Genomic DNA, 21,622 nt, shown 5'->3' on the forward strand with positions numbered 1-21,622 from the left:
TTTCATGCCTGTAACACAATTTTACTAATATCTCCAACACAGAGTTTCTTTAGTTAATATAATGAGCAGTTGTATAACTCATATTTATTGAGTAAATAATATATTGCTGACCTCATAACTTTGAAATCCAAATCATCAGCTGGCAGTTTTTTAAGAATTAGAAAATATCCTAAAAATTATGTCAGAAACTGACCTGCTTTTATCAGCTGAATTAGAAAAAATATTCAGAAACCTGTTTTGAACTTAAGACATGTCTTCCATGTTGTAAATACAAGTCAATACGAATACAAAAGCAAAACCATATCAAAAATGAAACATATCAAAATATGCATGTTACTAGAAAAGAGGCTCTAGAGCAGTGGCCTAATAGCCGTGCTTTAAAATAACACAGTCGACAACAGTGTGCAAGATTACCTGAGCTGGTGATTTTTTTTCTTGTAGATTTGGTCGAACGCTTCTAAAACCTTTTGCTGCAAGAGAGGAATATGTAGCATCTCCATTCAGTGTCTCTTGATTTCGATCATTGTAACATCTCCAAGCTTTTATTAAGGGAAAGCAAATCGGATACAAAAATATCTACATTCACTTTTAACATTTTTTAAATAGAATTTATTTTTTATTTCCAAAATGGAAGTTTTCTTCTTAAAAGTTTAATATGCATAAATGTATATGCAGTTTAAGTTTACGGTAGGATTAGCAATGTGGCTATAAATATGTTTTTAAAAAAACTCACAACAAATGTAGTGGTTATTCAGAATAGTTTTTTTTTGTACCTGAGTCCGGTGACTGAGAATCACGCCCTAAAAGAAAAAGAAATGTTGAAATTAATACTCCGGTGAAAGAAACGAACAGTCGCGTAAAGGTCATTTGGCCAAGAGCTACATGTATTTTTTGGCAAACATTATCTCAGTTCTAAAACTCTGGGTACATCAAATAAACTAATGGAAGTTTGTGCATTTATTTTTACTCCAGTTAGAATGTAATTCATTAAATATCTATAATATATAATTAACACATATATCAAACACTGATTTTTCCCTCAGTAATATTGCAACCATTCAATTTTATCTTATTATTGCTTAAGGCTGGATGAATGTCTAAATATCAAATTAAAGGATCAATGGTTTGTAAACAATGATGCTTCTCTCCCAGCAGTGAATCAATCCACCAGATCCTTAGCTTTCAATGCCATCGATTTTTTGTAGTTTGTGGGGTTTTTTACCTTAAGAAAGTGTAAATACCCTACCATATTATGTGATATTTTCAAATTATTCTCTAGACTTTGAATTTTCTTCTTATTGCCATTTGAGTCATTTTATATTCAATTCTGAAAGAGCTGTTACAATATATTCCATTGTCTTGCAGTAAGCATTTCAGTAGTAATAAATTACTTTTGATAATGCAGTTGGGAAGTGGCTCAATGACATATTTACTCTCAGTTTTATTGGAATTATACATTCAAGAATCTCCTATAACTTATGAACAATTTTAGGTAATCAATTTGTGTTGCTTGGCTCTATTATAACACATGGCCAACTTCACCTAGAATCATAAAGCCTTAATTTTGGAAAGGGTCTTAGGGGTCATTCAGCCTAAACTTCTGTCCAGGTCCTGGATTCCTTCTGCATGTTCCCTGAAACCATTATTAATTGCTGTTATTTCAATGCCTAATAGAACATGAAAGTTGCATGTAAAAAGGACTCTCTGTTTTCTTTCTAATGCTTAAGGAATAGTTATTTTGAAATCTAAATACATAAATTTGGAATGATAAAAATTAGTTGAGAAATACAAGACTTTGATTTTTAGATAAAACATTTATAATAGATTCTTTCCAAATCAATAGAAGAAAAATAAGTGTGAATTGGCACAGAGTACATTAGAATGACTCCAGCTTAGGTGAGTTAGAGGAGACTAATAAATCTTCATTCTTTATGATAGTTGCTGATTTAGAATGGACTTATCTCCAATGAACTCAAAATCAGAGTAATAAAATGGGTACCATGAAGTAAAAATAACTTTGAAAAGTTATACATGAAATATTTATTAGACTTTACTTCTAGGATTTGATGGAAGCTGAAATGATTGAAATTCTCAAGCACTTAAATGATGATGAGGACTCTCTATAAAGAAAGCAAACACAGTGTAGCAATACAGAGCGATCAGAGGTCTGCTTTGGGGCACCCAAGGAGAGCGATTTAATAACCACCTGGTGCCACATACTGTTTGTGGAAAAGGAACAAGTTCTGGGACTCGGGGAAGTGGCAATGAAAAGAGAAGCAGCATTAATAATAATTATTATTACTTATAGTGTAATTATTTGCGTGAGAATAGGGAGTTAATTTTACTCTTGGTTTGATAAAACTGAGCTTATAAACAAGGGTACGTGCTGGGGATAGATGTGATAGGAGCCAGATGCTTGGAGGTGTGAGAGGTATAGACTTGGTGAGGAAGAGGAGGGTATGTTGAGCAGACTTGAAGGACACTTGAAATAAACTTCCTGTAATTGACAGTTTGTAGAGGGCCAGTTTTGTTTCTTCTTACTGGTCACCATATTGGAGGTTATGGAAACTTCAGTGGGATAAACATTAGGTGCAAGAATCAGAGGATAGTCACTGTAGGCTCAACTAGGGTCTATCCCTTTCCCCTCTTACCAGGCCCAAGTATCTCCAAATGAAACTGTACCTATGCTACAGGAAATATGAGATATTAATAATGGGGAGCTCTACGGAAAAGCCCTGCTTTACACTGTAGACACAAGTGTGTAGAATTATGAGAAAGGAGAAAGGATAAAAATGGCCATGGATCAAAACTTCAGGACAAAACCATATTTTAATGAAGCTTATATTAATGATTAAAATCCTAGATCCATGTCAAGTAAAGAGAATAAAGTTTTTTTTTTAAGGGTTGGGCCAATAAATGACTTGGCAAATGCATGGAGAAAATGGTTTTGATCAATATCATGAACATTATTCATGACCATTCACTTGTGAAAAAAACAGAACTAGAATTCTAGGGACCAGAGCCCTTAATTTCTAGTATTCTTTAGTGGGTAGTCATTGCTTCTTTGAAAATGTAAGAATGAGGAAATGGGACAGATTTATTGTTCCCTGGCTGTTCTGCATGTGAAAATCAATAGAGTCTTTGAGAACTAAGAACTATAACTGCTCTTCTCTCTTACAATGAGCACTCCCTGTGTCCTGGCAGAAGGTAGGGAACACCTGTCAGAGAAGTTGTCAAGGCATTCCTGGCTTGGTGTCGGGCATTGGACTTGATGTCCTTAGAGGTCCTTTCCAACTTTATGATTCCAATACATGAATTGTCCATTGGGACTCTACTTCTTGTAAAAGCAAAAGAGAAAGACAGACTGATTTAGTGGACAAATAGTTGATGACTAGCAGCTCATATTGACTCTCTGATCTGGGAGGAGAGATTGGGAAGGTTCGAATCTTTTGTGGAGGTAGTCTAACAGTCTCTACTTAAAGGCTGCTCTATTTTAACAATACTTAAAGCAATAAATATTTATTAATCTTCCTTTGATTCACAAAAAAGACTGTCAAATAAGTTCTTATTATGAAGGCTACCGTATAATGTGAGTGGGCATACAAAGAGGCTGATTTCTTTCTTCAAAATGTAATTAAAACTTCTTTGAAAAGGGGCTCATACCTTACATGTCTAATTAATACAAAAGAGATCTATTTTTAATGTAACAATTAAATCCAAAATTGAGGGGACCTCATTCTCTAGAACTCTTACTCCTATTTGATATAATAGGAGTGATACAAAATTTAAAATGGTCCAGAGTGACTACTAACTTTTATTACCGAAGATTATTTTATATTCCCCAAGTATTTAACATTTTCTAATATTTTGATTCTGAAGCATTATAGTATATTAAGTTGAATGATATGAAATTACTAATCTTCTAGCTTTGACTCTCCAAAATGGCAGTCTCTAGTTCAACCTAATAGTATTCTTTCTGTGGCTACTTTTATAAATAACAACAATATGGCATTTTTGAAGCATTGCCATGTTCCCTAGCATGTGCCTTAATGGTCCACATCTGAGTAGCTTGGGCTAGAATTTTACTTGGTTGAAATGCCAATGATATTCATGGTATACACATTCCAACTACCTGATGTCCCTGGACTTTATTTTATTTACTTTCTTATTTCTCTTCATTCTCATTTCCCTACAAACTACATTTGTAGTTTTTCTAACATTTTTCCTGCTCACATACACATGAACAAACATGTACAAATACATATATAAAGAGAATTTTTTTCAAACCAAAATGAGATCATACTACATACACTACAATGCAATTTACATTGTTTTAAAAAATGTAATATATTATGGAACCACCTGGCTTCGTATTTAAACTTAGACATTGAAATCTATTTATGGATTGGAGGTGGTGGGCAGGAGTGGGATTCTCCACATGGAAGCTTGTTTTTTCCTCAGCGAAGCTGGGTAGTTTAGGATCAAGTGGCTTTAAAGCCAAGGACATCCTGACTATTTAATTAACGACTAAATGGATGTGTGTAAAAGACACTAATATGCACCGTGAGAATTAGAATTATTTAAACACTCTTCATCCCTTTCCCACTTCTGCTCCAAAAGCCATGAATATTATAAAAAAAAAAAACCCAAGGAACCCTCAACTAGCCAACCAACAATCAAACCAACCAACCAACTAACCAGTCACCAAAACATATGGGTGTATTTCAGGGTCTAGAGAGGCCAGGGTGGAAGTCATGAGAGATTATTTATTATAAGGAGACTCACTTTAGTGGATGCTGAAGTATCACCCCCAGTTACTTTCTAGAGTATATTTATACTTGTGGGTGCATGTTAATCTTAATTGGACCAAAATGTTTAAAAATATATAATAGAAGGTTCTTTGCTGATTGGATTAAAGGAAGGTTTAAAGTCTCTTTCAAAACTAATATTCTATCATTATATTTGCAACCTTTGGTATAGAAGCAAATTAATAAAGATTCAGTTTCCTGCAAATCCCACTTCCTAACCCTCTGTGTCCCCACCCCCCAACAATTTTTAGGTAAAAAACAACAAAAGCACCTGTGAGTTATCTTAATTAAATATTATGTTCCTTTAGTTCATGCGATACAAAAACTTCAATAGCTATTAACACTTGCATTTACTTAACACATTTTTGGCAAGTGACTGTTGTTTTTAATTAGATTTTTAAAATGTTTTCTACAAGATATCAGTTTCCTTTGGCTTTTTTATTTTTAGAGCAAAACAGTCATAAGGGATAGGAGCTATTCTTGAGGCAAGGAAAATAAGAACTTGTGGGGCATTAGAAAGGTATTTACAGCCACTTTCATCATCCAAACAGGATAATTCTGGAAAGAAAGAAAGGTCAGAGAAAGGCATTCAAGTATGACAATCTGTGAGTTAGTGATATTATACCTGCAGCCAATAGGTTTGGAGAACTTTGAACTCTCTTCACAGATGTTAATGTAACAGACATGGCAGCACGTTTGCGAGCACACCCACCGCTATCTGGAAGCAAAAAAATGATATAGCAGAGGCCACAGCAAAGGATAAAGCACATGCAGTATCATGCATTTTCAGTGAAATGTGGCAGACATCCATGAGAAAGATGAACAGTCAGAACTAGTAACCATGGAATACATCTGCAGAATTTACACCCACCCCAAACTAAAGCAAAACAAAACAGAAGAAAAAGCCAGGGGTCTGTCTTAGAAATAGATGCCAATGATTTAATAAAAAATCAGATTTTATACTTAACATTTTATGGTTTTTCTTTAAATAACACACAGCTATAGAATTCAACTTTGTTTATACCATTTAAATTCAACTATTAAATTTACAAGCAGTATAACTAGCTTTTAGAGTTATGAATAACCTGTACTTCAGGATTAAGAGCTATGGTATAACATACTTTTGTATCCAGCATATAGGTTTTACTGTATTCTAGCTATTATGATTCCTGAAAGCAGCTTGAAGAACCTCTTGAAGTAAAAGTTGTTAGCTGTTATAGGTATAATATATTTGATACATAAGATTCATAAAGAAAAAAACAAATGGGTGTTATGGCAATACTGTGTCTTCCCATGGTTATTATTAGTTATGGGAATAATTTGCCTAATTGAGATAAAAAACAATGTTTGATATATACAGTACTGAAATGACCATGTTTTTAAAAATTAGTTTTTGTACTTTCGAAAAATATGTATATGATCTGTATATTTTCACTTATCAAATCACCACCTGCAGCAAAATAAGTGAAATTTCATCAGCTATTTTAATATGATTTGAGAAGTTAGCATAACAAGACTTCTAAAATTGGAAGGTTAATGTTCTATTTACGAACAGATGCCAATTCCATTCCCACATTCCTTTTTATTTGGAATGTGCATAATAGGTTTGCTCATTCCCTCCCTGCAACCAAAGAACTTAAATTTAATATCTTTTTGAAAGTTGTAACAAGAAGATAAATTCTTTTATAAACACACCAATTGAAACATAATTATTATAATATTGCCGCATGCTAGTCTTATATATTATTTTCTTTATTTTCTTAGGAGTGTATCCACTTTGTTATTGGATGTGAGAGAATTTAAGAGTGCTTGAAAGTATGATTTGGACTAATTGTTGGTAAAATCACAAGTAGTAAGGTCAGCAGACCTTAAAATTGATAGAATGATTCTCATGTCAAAATATAATTTCTTAAATATTGATATATGCTTAAAATAACAATTTCGTAATGCAGATAATAATTAAAACAGAAAAATGACTTGAAACAACATACGAAAGTAAATCAAACAAATCAAAGACCAAATACAGAAAGACATAAATGGTAGAAACATACAAACAAAATGTATCTTTAGGGAGAGGCAACCGATAGGATTTAGCAATCTCTGCAAAACTGAAAATAGTTATGAGGGATGAGTGTTTCTGATAAAATGGAGGTAATATAATTTAATATGCAGTAGTATAGCAGCTGTCAATGTCTAAAAGGGTTAAGTAGTCCAGGGTGTTGAAAGTGTAAATGGAAAGCTCTCTAAGAGATTTAATTTTCTTGTTCTTTTAATTTTGAACATCTGAAAACAAGCAGAGATGCAAAGGGAAAATTTCAGAATGAGGAGACCCAAGGTCACTGGTTAAGCCTTTGGTTTCCAAAACTCTGTGTTGAGCACCCACCTCAGTGGATTCACAAGGGTTTGGGGACACAGTTCACATTTTTGAGGAAAACACAGTGATATCTATCAGACAGACTGCATACACCACTATCCTGAGGTAGTTCCCAGTTTCAACATGAGAGGTCGTGTTATCTTCCTGTAAATGATGTCACATCTTTGTAAAGCTGGGTTTTTGGTGATTGCTGTGATGGAAAGCAAGTGCCCTGTGAAAGTAACCTGGACCAGTAACTGGGAGTGGTGATGTACAATCTAATTCCAAGTCTGAGAAGTTTTGTAGCATCCAATATGCACAGACATCCCAATAACAAGTAACTGTGGTTATAAAGAATGAGATAAAATGATTACTTTTCAGTTGAAGTATATTATTTTTTCAAATTGCTTCTGAGTTGATAGAACATGAGTACTTACTAAGTTGTTTGCACCTAACTACTTAATAAATACAACTGTTAGATACTTCTTTTGGCTTGAGAGTGTGGTAGAAAATTACTGAACTATCTTGGCACCGTAAACCAAGAAATTGTGGGAACTCTGGGTTAATAATTTTTTTTTTAATAATTAATTTATTTTTGGCTGTGTTGGGTCTCCGTTTCTGTGCGAGGGCTTTCTCTAGTTGCGGCAAGCGGGGGCCACTCTTCATCGCGGTGCGCGGGCCTCTCACTATCGCGGCCTCTCTTGCTGCGGAGCACAGGCTCCAGACGCGCAGGCTCAGTAATCGTGGCTCACGGGCCCAGTTGCTCCGCGGCATGTGGGATCTTCCCAGACCAGGGCACGAACCCGTGTCTCCTGCATTGGCAGGAGGATTCTCAACCACTGCACCACCAGGGAAGCCCCGTGGGTTAAATAATTTTTGTAATCTAGGTAACTCTAAGAACTAGATAAAATGACTGGAGAATTTGTCTTTATTAACAGGTTAATAAAGAGCTTAATTTGAAAAGTTGAGGCATTTGTGAAATTGCTGGAACAGAGAAATCTATTATGTTGTTTCTACTTATTGTGTCCATACTTTCTGCTATTTATTGAAGATATCTTTAAGATCACAAAATGAGGGTGCTGTCTTACATACTTAGGTCATCCCAAAGAATCCTAATGCTACCGTTACCTTCACACTCATTAATGACCTGCACACTCTTCCAGGCAGCGGCAAGACTCTCAGTAGCTGTTTCTACTGCTGGAAAACACTCACAGAAGTAAACCACATACAGTGAATCATTTGATGTCTTACTCTTTTTCCTCCATAGCTAAGATTTTCCTTAGAAAATAGTGGATCGAAAATTCCAAGAGAACAAATATACAAAACATGCTGTTTTGTATATTTTTATACATTATTTAGATACTTTAGTATGAAAAATGTATCACAATTCCCTTGGCTCGTTTACTATGTATTTGACTAAAAAACAAAGAGCTGCTTTAAAAGAATCTTTTTTTTTAAACATTAGTGACTGAACATTGAACACTGAAATAGTAATATATCCCTTTAATGATTGATAGGTATTTAAATAATGAAGACCCATTTTATTTATTGGATATTTAGGAACTAATTTCTACTTCATTTTTTTTTTTTTTTTTTTAATTTAATTAATTAATTAATTAATTTATTTATGGCTGTGTTGGGTCTTCGTTTCTGTGCGAGGGCTTTCTCTAGTTGCGGCAAGTGGGGGCCACTCTTCATCGCGGTGCGCGGGCCTCTCACTATCGCGGCCTCTCTTGTTGTGGAGCACAGGCTCCAGACGCGCAGGCTCAGCAATTGTGGCTCACGGGCCTAGTTGCTCCACGGCATGTGGGATCTTCCCAGACCAGGGCTCGAACCCGTGTCCTCTGCATTGGCAGGCAGATTCTCAACCACTGCGCCACCAGGGAAGCCCTCTACTTCATTTTGAGATACAGTGGCAATGCTTTTTTCAACTTCCTACAGTATTATTTATATGTATTTTCAAAAGTGGTATGTTTTTATAGCAACATTATAGTATTTTAACATTTTAAACAAAGGGTTCCAGTCACTTCTAATTAATTATGCATGCATATGTTTGAATATCATATTTTACATGCATACATAGATGTATAAATTCACTCATATAATTAAAATATCTATGCAAATTAGCATTCCATATAAAGCCCAGCTTATTCCTTTTAATGAGAGGATGTTTAGAGAGTTATATTCATGCTGCTATAACAGTAACTTGGCTCAAGTACCCTAGAGAACTAAACAAATTTACAAATTTCTATTTGCCTACTTTGTTATTATGGATTGAATTCTATGAATGGGAAGGTTAATTACTAAATGCATTGTAATGAATATGGCATATTTAGTATAATCACATATTATACCTCTGTCATAATAGGGTTATAATAAATAGGAAAATCAGACTCCACAAAATGAAGGATATTGGGAAGTTATGTTCAACTTAGGTCTGCAGGAAAATGCTGCAGAACAATCAGTAAATATAACTTCCTCCTGTGCACGTCCTGCTGGAGTGATTTTGCAGTTTCACAGTATGACTTACCATAGCTCAGCTGTGGGCCCTCTATTCTATTTGCTTTCTTCAATCTCTTTTGCCTAATAATATTTTCCTTTCATTTCCCATGTATAATTCTGTCATCTCCAGTTGTCCAAATGACTTTTCTTGGTTCATTTCCAGGGTTATAATTTCTCTTGATTTCTAAGCCTTCCTTGTATATTTCGACTGTCTCCAATATCCTCATCTTGCCTGGTGCTCTACACACCTACGGGCTGACTGCATCTTCAGGGGCCAGCCGACCTCGAATTCTCTTTGGTCGGTTACAGCAGGTTTCTGCTAAAGGGCAGCTGCAGAATCATGTTCAATAGCGCATGTCTCTACACTTGATCTAGGGATTAGATATTGGTTTTCACCAATGGTTGTTAATCCTCCCTTGAGGCAATTTGATAACAAGAGACAGCAAAAAGGCAACCAGCTTGACATGAGAAAAACGTCTTCCACTATCCTTTCTCCTTTGCTGTGGAGTGACGGCACTAAAACAACTTCCCAGTGATCACTTGTGGATAGGAAGTGCTATTTTTAAAATACAAGTTACAAAATTTCAGTGAGACAGTTGTTTTCCAGAATTATTCAACACTGAATATAAAAATTTCAGGAGGAGAGGAAGGTGAAAATATAAGCTAAAATGCTTATATTATGGAAAAAAATCATATGTATCAAGCAAGTATCACAAACATTTTTACAGTTAATCTGTATACAGCACAAGAGTTCAGAGCACCAATGTTATTAAGCTATTTGGAGATACTGTTCTCACAGCAAAAAATATAATGCTTAAGACTTTAAGTGTATTGTGTCTGTGGATTAATTAAGCTGATTTCCTGTGAAGCTTTGGCACTCTATCTACGGTCGGTCGCTGTCAACATAAAATGTTTACAGAACGGGGGATTTTAAATATTTTCTACTAGAGCAACTTGCCTATGAATTTAACCTATTTTAAGTGAGAGATTTCAGATGTATGCATTGAATGGCATGCTACCTCTTCCTAGGGTTTACAGGAGTTAATGTCATGATATGATTACAGAGAAAGGGAGTAAGAATAGACAGCAAAACGGAAAAGTCTACTTTTGATAGCTATAAGATTAAAACACAAAAACAAAGAAATCAAGTAATGAATTTAGACTATCTAAGAAACTCAGTATCACATTTAGGATCAGCAGAGTGCTAAACTAGTGATTTAGGGCCAAGATGATATTTAGAGAGCAAGGCTGAAGAGTTTAAAACTAACAGAGACAGCATACCTGTGTTCATTTTGACCTTGGAGGGTTTGTTATTAAAGTCTTCAGTTTTCCTGTAGAAAAAAAATGATGTATTAATTTGTTCACTAGCATGGGGAACAAAATATCATGAAAGAGTGTTTTTGTTTTTGTTCTGTTTTGGTGTACCTGTGAGTTAATATCACATGATCATTAGTCTTATTTAAATTAGAATTTAATAAGGTGGCCAGAATTTATAGTTCTATTCAAGTTAAACTTCAGTTATTATTGGTCTTATTATCCTAAACATAAACTTATGTTTTTGCTTAATGGTGACCATTAATGGATGAAAATGGAGTGGGGTTTTCATTGTTAAAAATTAAATTGCTTTCATAAACATTTATAATAACAGTTTTTGTTCTCTAAGCCAGAAAGGATCACTGGTTGTTAAGCATCCTCTTCCAGAATTTTAATAAGCACTCTGGTACTTTGAAATCATTACCTTGCATTATTCAATTATTATTTTCAATTTGTTATAGAGTTAATTTACTACCAGGGAATGTTTAATGTATTTAATATGTATGTTGAGCAAATAGTCAAAGAAGATAAGATTCATCTATTTTTACAAAGATGCAAGAAATAAATGATTACTACAAAACCCACTTCTGTTTCAGTATCAGATATGGTGGTTTTTCCCATTGAAGTGTTTGCTGTATAACAATTGAGATTAATTCATTTGAAATGGTTGGGAAAATGGTGCTTGTTGTAGAAAAAAAATTTTTAATATTTGTATTATTTCTTGACGTGTGAGATGACTTAGTTCTTTCCCTGGCGTATTCTCTTAGCCCATTTTTAGAGTTTCTTATTTATCCATAACCTACAACCAAAGAGAAAGGATAGGCTCTTCAGGAAGCAGTTCTTTTAAGAGGAAGAGCTCTCTGAAAGATGTTTAACCCTGGCTACCTTGCCTTGGCTCCTGAGTAGGGCCTGTTGTTAATGAACGTGAACTTCCCCTGTACCACACATTCAGTTTCCATGTGCATTAGCACTCTAACATCCGATAGTTAAAACAATTTTTATCTATACCTCATGGATGAGTAGGGATAGGGTTGAAATGAAATCATCTGTCATGACCTGTCAAGAAAGACCTTCAGTAAATAAGTTTTTCTTCATTCTCTAAAAAGAGCACCAAATGAGCTTCCTGGCTTTCTTGTGTTTGCCTGGCAGGGTTCTGGCCCTGTCCTCTTTTCTGACCATTTCTCCGGTCCTCGTATGTTCTGCTTTAGTCATCATTCATCATTTTCTTTCAACATGGCCATCGAAGTTCACCTCTTATAGAAAACCTGGTTCTATTTATTACTAATGTGAAATTCTAATAATAAAATTACAGTATCCAATTGGGAAGACTGGACAGCTACATCAAAAGAATCAAACTGGACTACTTGCTCACACCATGCACAACCATAAATTCAAAATGGATTAAAGACTTAAATGTAAGACCTGAAACCATAAAACTTCTAGAAGAAAATAGAGGCAGTATGCTCTTTGACACTGGCCTTAGTAATATTTTTTTTGGATATGTCTCCTCAGGCAAGGGAAACAAAAGCAAAAATAAACAAACGGGACTACATCAAATTAAAAAAGCTTTTGCACAGCAAAGGAAACTATCAACAAAACATAAAGACCACCTACCAAATGGGAGAAGATATTTGCAAACAATTTATCTGATAAGGGGTTAATATCCAAAATATACAAAGAATTCATACAACTTAATATCAAAAAAATCAAACAACCCAATTAAGAACGGGCAGAGGATTTGAATAGGCATTTTTCCAAAGAAGACATACAGATGGCCAACAGGCATGTGAAAAGATACTCCACATCACTAATCATCAGGGAAATGCAAATCAAAACCACAATGAGATATCACCTCACACCTGTCAGAATAATTATTATCAAAAAGACAACAAATAACAAGTGTTGGCAAGGATGTGGAGAAAAGAGTATACCCTCCTGCACTATTGGTGAGAATGTAAATTGTTGCAGCCACTATGGAAAAGAGTATGGAGATTCCTCAGAAAATTAAAAATAGAACTACTGTAAGATCCAGCAATTCCACTCCTGGGTATTTATCCAAAGAAAACAAAAGCACTAATTAGTAAAGATATACACACTCCTATGTTCATTGCAGCATTATTTAGAATAGCCAAGATATGGAAGCCAACCAAGCACCCATCCATACATTAATGGATAAAGAAGATGTGGTATATATGTACAATGGAATATTACTCAGGCATAAAAAAGAATGAAATCTTGCCATTTGTGACAACGTGGGTGGAACTAGAGGGTATAAGTGAAGTAAGTCAGGCAGAGAGACACAAATACTGTATGATTTCACTTATATGTGGAATCTAAAAAACAAAACGGAATTCCCTGGCGGTCCATGGTTAGGACTCTGCACTTTCACTGCCAAGGGCATGGGTTCAGTCTCTGGTCGGGGAACTAAGATCCCACAAGCTGCTCAACATGGCCAAAAAAAAATTTTTTTTAATAATTTAAAAAACCAAAACAAATGAACAAACATAACAAAACAAACAATCACAGATACAGAGAACAAACAGGTGGTTGCCAAAGGGGAGGGGGGGGGGGAAGAGAGAAATAGGTGAGGAAGATTCAGAGGTACAGACTTCCAAGCTGCAAAGTAAAGATGTCACAGGTATGAAATGTACAGTGTGGGGAATATAGTTAATAATTATGTAATATCTTTGTATGCTGACAGATAGTAACTAGACTTAATGTCATGATCATTTTGAAATGTATAGAAATATCAAATCACTATGTGGTGTAACAGAAACTGACATAGTGTTGTAGGTCAACTATACCTCAGAAACAAACAAATGAACAAACAGACTCATAGGAAAAGAGATCAGATTTGTGGTTGCCAGAGGCAGGGAGTAGGGGGAGGGGGAATTGGATGAAGGAAGTCACAAAGTACAAACTTCCAGCTATAAAATAAATAAGTACTAGGGATGTAATGTGCAACATGATAAATATAATTAACACTGCTTTATGTTATATATGAAAGACGTTGAGAGAAAATCCTAAGATTTCTCATCACATTGAAAAATATATTATTTTCTATTTCTTTAATTTTGTATCTCTATGAGATGTTGGATGTTCACTAAACTTATTGTGGTCGTCATTTCACAATGTATGTAAGTCACATCATTATGCTGTTTACCTTAAACTTATACAAGTGCTGTATGTCAATTATATCTCAATAAACTGGAAAAAAGTTATTTAAACCTACAAAAATTTTTAAATGTGAACACCAGCTAATTATAATGATACCTTCTACCCTAGGGTAGGGGGAGAAATGGGGAAATAAAATAGCATGGAAAAAAATACACATAAATGATATGAGCTGTATATATGAACCAAGAAGAGAAGGATTTTATCTTTTTTACACCTAGATTGAATTACTAATGCCCAGTACTCAATAAATACTAAAACAATGAGCATATAGAATGGATAAAATCAGAGTACTGATGTTCATCCCAATTTATATTTTAGAGCTATAAACTGAAAACAACACAGATGACATCCTCATCATGTAGTGTTTTGGTATCACCTGATTGTGTTGTGTCACATTCTTGCCCATCCACCCTGGAAGGACACTGCAGCAGTGTAGGAGAAGCAGGGCAGGAGTAATGTGTATGGTTGCCACATCTAGGACTGAGAGAATTACCACAATGTTACACTGAATTTTACAGTAAAATTTCACAGGCCAACTGACTTTAAAGAGTGAATGAAGGAAACTTTATGATGATGAATTTTATCTCTTATTTTTCAGCTGGTATAAGTAAAGAGGCACATTTCTATTTTCTTCTTCAGAATACAAAAATAAATGTGGTACATAGCTAAGTATGTAGCCTTAATACCTAATGTCGCCTACTTGGTAGCCTTAATACCGCCTGGATTGAAGGGATGCCAATTAAGTCAGGGAAGAAGGCAGTGGTCAGCGCAGGAGCCTTGAGAAAACTCCATCAGATGTATTTATTTTAATGTCTCAGTAGCAAAACTCCTAATACGTTAACCTTAAATGGACAAAATAAATGGAAAAGTAAAGCCTCAGGGGATGTCTGTGACCACGGCTGAGGCAACTGCTAAAACAAGAAGGAATAAACAAGTCTCCAGAAAAATGAGGACTGTGAAGACATTTCCCAAATTCTATTTATCACTCCTTTTCAAAACACTTGATGTTTAAAACTGTTTTAAGTTTTAAAACTGAATGATAAAGACAGTGTTTGAGCTGGAACAATACTGATTGATAAAGAAAACATCAAACAGAAGGAAAGTTAACTCTCAGAACACAAAACCTGCTACTCTAATAATGTTTTTATACCAAGTTAGGGAACTAATAATCAGCATTTGTTGTTTGAATTCAAATGCCGATATTTACAAAATATCTGACACTGAAGAAAGTAAAATAGGATTAACAGGAACAAAGAAAGGCGCCACAAATCCTTGAGCTTTTCATCTTTAAAGTGATGTATCCTGTTACTTATAAATGTAACACGTGAGGTTTTTTAACTTTGCATTGTTTTAGATGTCAAAACGTGAAATGACTAACTTCCTAATCAGGCAAGACATTTTCCAAGTTTTAAAAGAAAAGCCACAGTGATTGAGCTCTGCAGAAGAACCCGAAACCGAAGGCTTCTTGGGTGACTAATAAAAATGCATGATTCTATTTCCATTATTTGTACTAAAGCCATTAACAAGTCCACAACTGAGAACTCTCTTTAGACAGTTTGAACTAAAGCGAACCTAATCTCTTTTGTTCTGTTCTGAAAAAGTGTCTTTGATTGTACTTACATAACAAGCACAGATTATTCTGGAAAGCATCAAATTCCTGGAGTGTTTGCATGCTACTAGGAGAGACAGTATTTCAAGTATTCTCTTAAATTGGAATTGAACCAGGTCCAAGACTATGAAAACTGACCATAAAATGCAGACTACCTTGAACCTCAGCAGATAATCCACAGAGCAAAAACTGTCTGTACATGAGAGTATCAAAATGATATTCAACAGGTGGAGCGGAGATGTATTTACTTAAATTCAGTTCTTGCTGAAGTTTTTATATAAAAGGCAACATTATGTGTATCCAATTTGTGTATAGCAATGGATTTGTTTTTCTCATAGGTCAGAGTAGGGTTCTTTCCCAATAGGCATTGGCAGTAGATTGTGCTGCTTGTTCATGCATGGATAAGACATGATTTGGTGGCTATGGTCTTTTAATTCTGCTTGAATTTCAGTGATCAGATCTCTCTCTCTCTTTTTTTTTTTAATGGATCAGAGTCGGCTTTATTTCCAACATGCGTATGACAACAGGTTGGGTAATTTAAGTTTTGAATGAGGATCCTAAGATGTTTGATTGTTCATTCATGGGCACCAACATGACTTTGTGCCCATAATCTTGTAATTCTGCTTGAAATCTTTTGATTATGAGGCATCCCATTCTGAAGAGGAGCAGAGGCAAATTCTCTCCTCAATTTTGGCCAAGAATTCTGTGTTAGTCATTTTGTTTTTGTAGACTTGATTTTAAGCACCAAGGCCAGCTGTACAGCGATAGGACTACATTTTAGCTCAGCTAATGCGAGGAGTTTAAGATTGGAGCCCAAAAGATTTTCCATGGAATAATTTTAATCCAGTAAATTGCTAGGTTATTTTAAAATTATTCTATTCACAGTTCATATATAATTCAGAAAAAAGGACTCACAGATAGTCAAAGTGGTGGGAAAACATTGAGGGATGTTAGATTTCTTAGAGATATTTTAAACACAAGAATAAAACTACGGTGCATATTAATTTTATGCACCAGATTTTAGCCTGAATTTACTTTGAAATGGTATATGTACCACTCTTTCTGCATAAACTACCCTGAGTGGTCAAATCCTTTCTCTCTCTCTTTGTGGTAGGATTAGCCGTATTCATAAATGCCAAATGATTTCACTTTTCAATTACAGCCAGATGACTTAATTTAGGTTGTTGACATTTATCTTTAGTTATCTTTTCTAATATATTAATGTGCTGCTTTGAAATGTACACAGGAAATACCCTAAGTCGTTTATTATGTCCTTTACAGTCCCTGAGCTTAGAAAAATGAGAATCCACGTCTCCCCCTTTTCTGAATGGTTTCTCTGCGTTGACAGCCGGTATATGATGTCAACTCAGGGACTCCTTTGCCTCTGAGTGGGTGGTACAAATCATCTCAGTCAATAATGAGGGCAGCCTCCACATAAGAACTTAAATCCCTCCCAACATTCCTGAGCTAATGGTGCCTGAAGATCGGTCCTTAGTTTTCAGAAGCCAAATCATCAACAGCATTTATACGTGAATGCTGGGATCAGAACACACTTAACGTCATTTCTAGGAATAAGGCAAAATCATTACTGTGAATAGTGATGAACAAAAGGACACGAGGCCATTGACTATTTTCATAAAAAATACAAAGTGTTCTTTTTAATTATACCAAATTTCATGATACCTGGAAAATTTTCCTGAAGAGCACCATATGTTTTTCAAGGATACTAGCAATTTTCTTTCTGAGACTTTACAATGCAAGCTAGTCAAAATGCGTATAGATTTTCTGTAAAAAGTATACTAGTTAGAAGTCAATCCTGGTAGATAATTTTCTTTCTGATGCCATTTCAAAGCCTCAAAGTCTGTGATTTACTCTCTTTTTTAATTATAAAAGAATACTGGTTTCTTTTTGCACTAAATTGTCATGTGATTTAATATTGCTCTAGTATCCTGCTTTCATGGTATCTTTTACTTTTATACTGCAATACTTAAGGATGATTATAGGATATATCTAAGTACTTACAAATGCATTTTTTCTAAGACAAAGTTATTGATCAACTTGATAGTACAGTACTAGAAAATTTCCATTGGTTTCTATTCTATAAATCAAAAGCCAAGTGTATTCCTAATGAAAATAAACCAGAACCTTAATGTGGATCTGGTGAGTCAGGCACATCATCAAAGAAACATAGAAAGAATTAGACTATAGAAATACATGTTACAGGTGAACTGAATAGTGTTGGAAGGATAGGTCTTGAAGTCAAGTGGACCTGGATTCAAATCCAGTTTTGCCCATTTGCAGCCATCTAAATGATTTATAGCAACAGCATTATCCTCTTTGGCAGTAGCAACAGCAGCAAGATCAAACCCCCTCCCCCCAATGCAGCAAAACATCCCCGAATTGGCTAACTGGCATCATGCCCAGTCACCAATATTTTGAATATTTTGAGACAGACTTTTACCTTTGATTGAGTCATGAGAGTATAATCTAGACTTTCCTGAAAACACACAGACTATATTTTATTGCTTTAAATTAAACTAAGCCACCACAGTTCATAAGGTTTATTTGTATGTATTTTCCCATTACTCAATTATTCCATGCCCAACTTAGCAACATTTTGGAATTGAAAAGGAATTCTGCTTTCCAGGCAGCTTTTCTTTCCTCCTTAAACAGAGCCTTCTTTTAGCAAAGTTCTCCCCCTGCCCCACCACCACTGCAGTGAATAAGAGGAGATAGACCTAAAGAAATGGTTCAGTCAAACACTTGCCTCCTATGCCAGCTAAGTCATTGCTATTGAACCTAAGGGAAAGTGACACTTAAAGGTTGTGACAATTAGCCTTTAAAAAAAGACTTTCCATTACCTTTGACAGCTTATAACCCAAGGTGATGGTTGGAGGAAAGAGATGTCTGTAAAATGTCACATAAAGAATTGTGTGGCAGATTGCAGAGTGATAGCATCCTGATGACAGCCATTCCTGTTTAGTTCACTAAGTGAAAGTATCTCCCCTGCTTTCCACCATTACAGAGAGTACCATAAATTTCTACTTTGAGGAGCAAATCTTTGATCTTTAAAAAAAAAAGTTTACTTCTTTCTTTCTGATTTGGAAGAAGTAAAACTGTCTCTGTTTGCAGATGACATGATATTACATATAGAAAACCCTAAACATTCCACCAAAAAAAAACCTGTTAGAACTAATAAACGAATTCGGTAAAGTTGCAGGATACAAAATCAATATGCAAAAATCAGTTGCATTTCTATACACTAATAACAAAATATCAGAAAGAAATTAAGAAAATAATCCCATTTAAAAATGCATCAAAAAGAACAAAATACATAGGAATAAATGAAACCAAGGAGGTGAAAGATCCGTACACTAAAAACGGTAAGACATTGATGGAAGAAAAGGAAGAAGAAATGGAAGAAGAGATAAATAAATGGAAAGCTATTTCAGGCTCATGGATTGGCAGAATAGTGTTAAAATGTCCATACTACCCAAAACAATCTACAGATTCAGTGCAATCCCTACCAAAATTCCAATGGCATTTTTCACAGAAATAGAAAAAACAGTTCTAAAATTTGTATGAAATCACAAAAAACTAAATGAATAGCCAAAGCAATCTTGAGAAAGAAGAATAAAACTAGAGGCATCACACTTCCTGATTTCAAACTATATTACAAAGCTATAGAAATAAAAAAAAATACAGCATTGGCATAAAAACAGACACATAGACAAATGGAACAGAATAGACAGCCCAGAAATAAACCCATGCAAATATGGTCAATTAATTTATGACAAAGGAGCCAAGAATATACGATGGGGAAAGGATAGTCTCTTCACTGGTGCTGGGAAAACTGGACAGCCACATGCAAAAGAATGAAACTGGACCGCTATCTTATACCGTAAACAAAAATCAACTCAAAGTGGACTAAAGACATGAATGTAAGACCTAAAACCATAAAACTCCCAGAAGACAACATAAGGCATAAGCTTGACTTTGGTCTTGGCAATGATTTTTTGTATTTGACAACAAAAGCAAGGCAACAAAAGCAAAAATAAGCCAGTAAGAGTACATCAAACTAAAAACTTCTGCACAGCAAAGGATATCGTCACAAAAGGAAAAGACAACCTGCAGAATGGGAGACAATATCTGTAAGTCGTATATCCGATAAAGGGTTAATATCCAAAATATATAAAGAACTCATACAACTCAACTGCAAAAAGCCAAAAACCAAACTAAAATAAAACAAAACTCAGAAAACCGAATTGATTTAAAAACGGGCGGAGGAACTGAACAGACGTTTTTCCAAAGAAGGACATACAATGGCCAACAGTACATGAAAAAGTGCGTAACATTACTAATCATCGGGGGAATGCAAATCAAAACCACAGTGAGATTTCACTTCACACCTGTTAGAATGGCTATTATCAAAAAGACAGGAGATAACAATTGCTGGTGAAAATGTGGGGAAAAGGAAACCCTTGTGTGCTGTTGGTGGGAATAAATTGGTACAGGTACTATGGGAAAAAATATGGAGGTTCCTCAGAAAATTAAAAATAGAACTATCATGTGATCCAGCAATCCCACTTCAAGGTATAAATCCAAAGGAAATGAAAACAGAATATTGAAGAGATATCTGCACTCCCATGTTCACTGCAGCATTATTCACAATAGTCAAGATATGGAAACAACTTATGTGTCCACCAACTGATGAATGGATAAAGATGCAGTATATTTACACAATGGAATATTTATTCAACTGTGAGAAAGAAGGAAATCTTGTCATTTGTGACAACATGGATGAACCTTGAGGGTATTATGCTAAGCAAAATAAGTAAGACAGAGAAAGACAAATACTGTGTGGTATCACTTATGTGTGGAATCTAAAAAAAAAAGTCAAATTCATAGAAACAGAGAGTAGGAAAGTGGTTGCCAGGGGCTGGGGGGTGGGGGAAATAGGGAGAGTTTGGTTAAAATGCACAAACTTTCAGCTATAAGATAAATAAGGTCTGAGGATCTAATGTAAAACAAATTGACTATGATTGATAACACTGTATTGTATAATTGAAATTTGCTAAGAGAGTAGAACTTAAATGTTCTCACCAAAAAAAAAAAAAAAAAAGATTAATATGTGAAGTGATGGATGTGTTAACTAGATGGGGGGAATCCTTCCACAGTGTACACATATATCATCGCTATGTACACTTTAAATATGTTACAACTGTATACATCAATTATAACTTCCATAAAGTTGAAATTTAAAAATGTTAGTAACAGTTATGTTCAATGTAAAAAAATTAAAAATAAAAGAACCATTTTTTAAAAATTTGAGCTTTGCTAAACTTCCTTTTTTCAAAAAATAAAAAACTTTGTATTGAAGTATAGTTGATTTACAATGCTGTGTTAATTTCTGCTGTACAGCAAAGTGACTGAGTTATATACATTTATACATTCTTTTTTATATTCTTTTCCATATGGTTTATCCCAGGATATTGAATATAGTTCCATGAGCTATACAGTAGGATCTTGTTGTTTATTTATAAATTTCCTCCTATTTTTAATTTTAAAACCTTTCATTTTGGGCTTCCCTGGTGGCGCAGTGGTTAAGAATCCACCTGCCAATGCAGGGGACACGGGTTCGAGCCCTGGTCCGGGAAGATCCCACATGCCGCGGAGCAACTGGGCCCGTGAGCCACGATTACTGAGCCTGCGCTCTAGAGCCCGTGAGCCACAACTACTGAGCCCATGTGCCACAACTACTGAAGCCCGCGTGCCTAGAGCCTGTGCTCCGCAACAAGAGAAGCCACCGCAATGAGAAGAGTAGCCCCGGCTCGCCGCAACTAGAGAAAGCCCACACAC

General features: G+C 35.1%; 1 protein-coding gene across 30 annotated transcripts in view; it reads right to left on the bottom strand.

Annotated features, from left to right (window-relative positions):
- The window catches only part of SORBS2 (sorbin and SH3 domain containing 2), a 204,321-nt gene that overhangs the window by 82,650 nt on the left and 100,049 nt on the right, over positions 1-21,622 (bottom strand). For 19 of the 30 annotated variants that reach the window (XM_036838566.1, XM_036838567.1, XM_036838582.1 and 16 more), the window contains 4 exons: positions 10,945-10,994; positions 5,434-5,526; positions 774-800; positions 415-539 (listed from right to left, as the gene is read on the bottom strand). In XM_036838566.1, the coding sequence (XP_036694461.1) occupies positions 415-539; positions 774-800; positions 5,434-5,526; positions 10,945-10,954 (255 nt within the window). In that variant the 5' untranslated portion in view covers positions 10,955-10,994. The remainder of the gene's footprint in view (positions 1-414; positions 540-773; positions 801-5,433; positions 5,527-10,944; positions 10,995-21,622) is intronic. The other 11 variants (XM_036838581.1, XM_036838571.1, XM_036838594.1 and 8 more) reach the window with 5 other exon arrangements.

The sequence above is a fragment of the Balaenoptera musculus genome, chromosome 21, assembly GCF_009873245.2.
Source record: "Balaenoptera musculus isolate JJ_BM4_2016_0621 chromosome 21, mBalMus1.pri.v3, whole genome shotgun sequence".
NCBI lineage: Eukaryota > Metazoa > Chordata > Mammalia > Artiodactyla > Balaenopteridae > Balaenoptera > Balaenoptera musculus.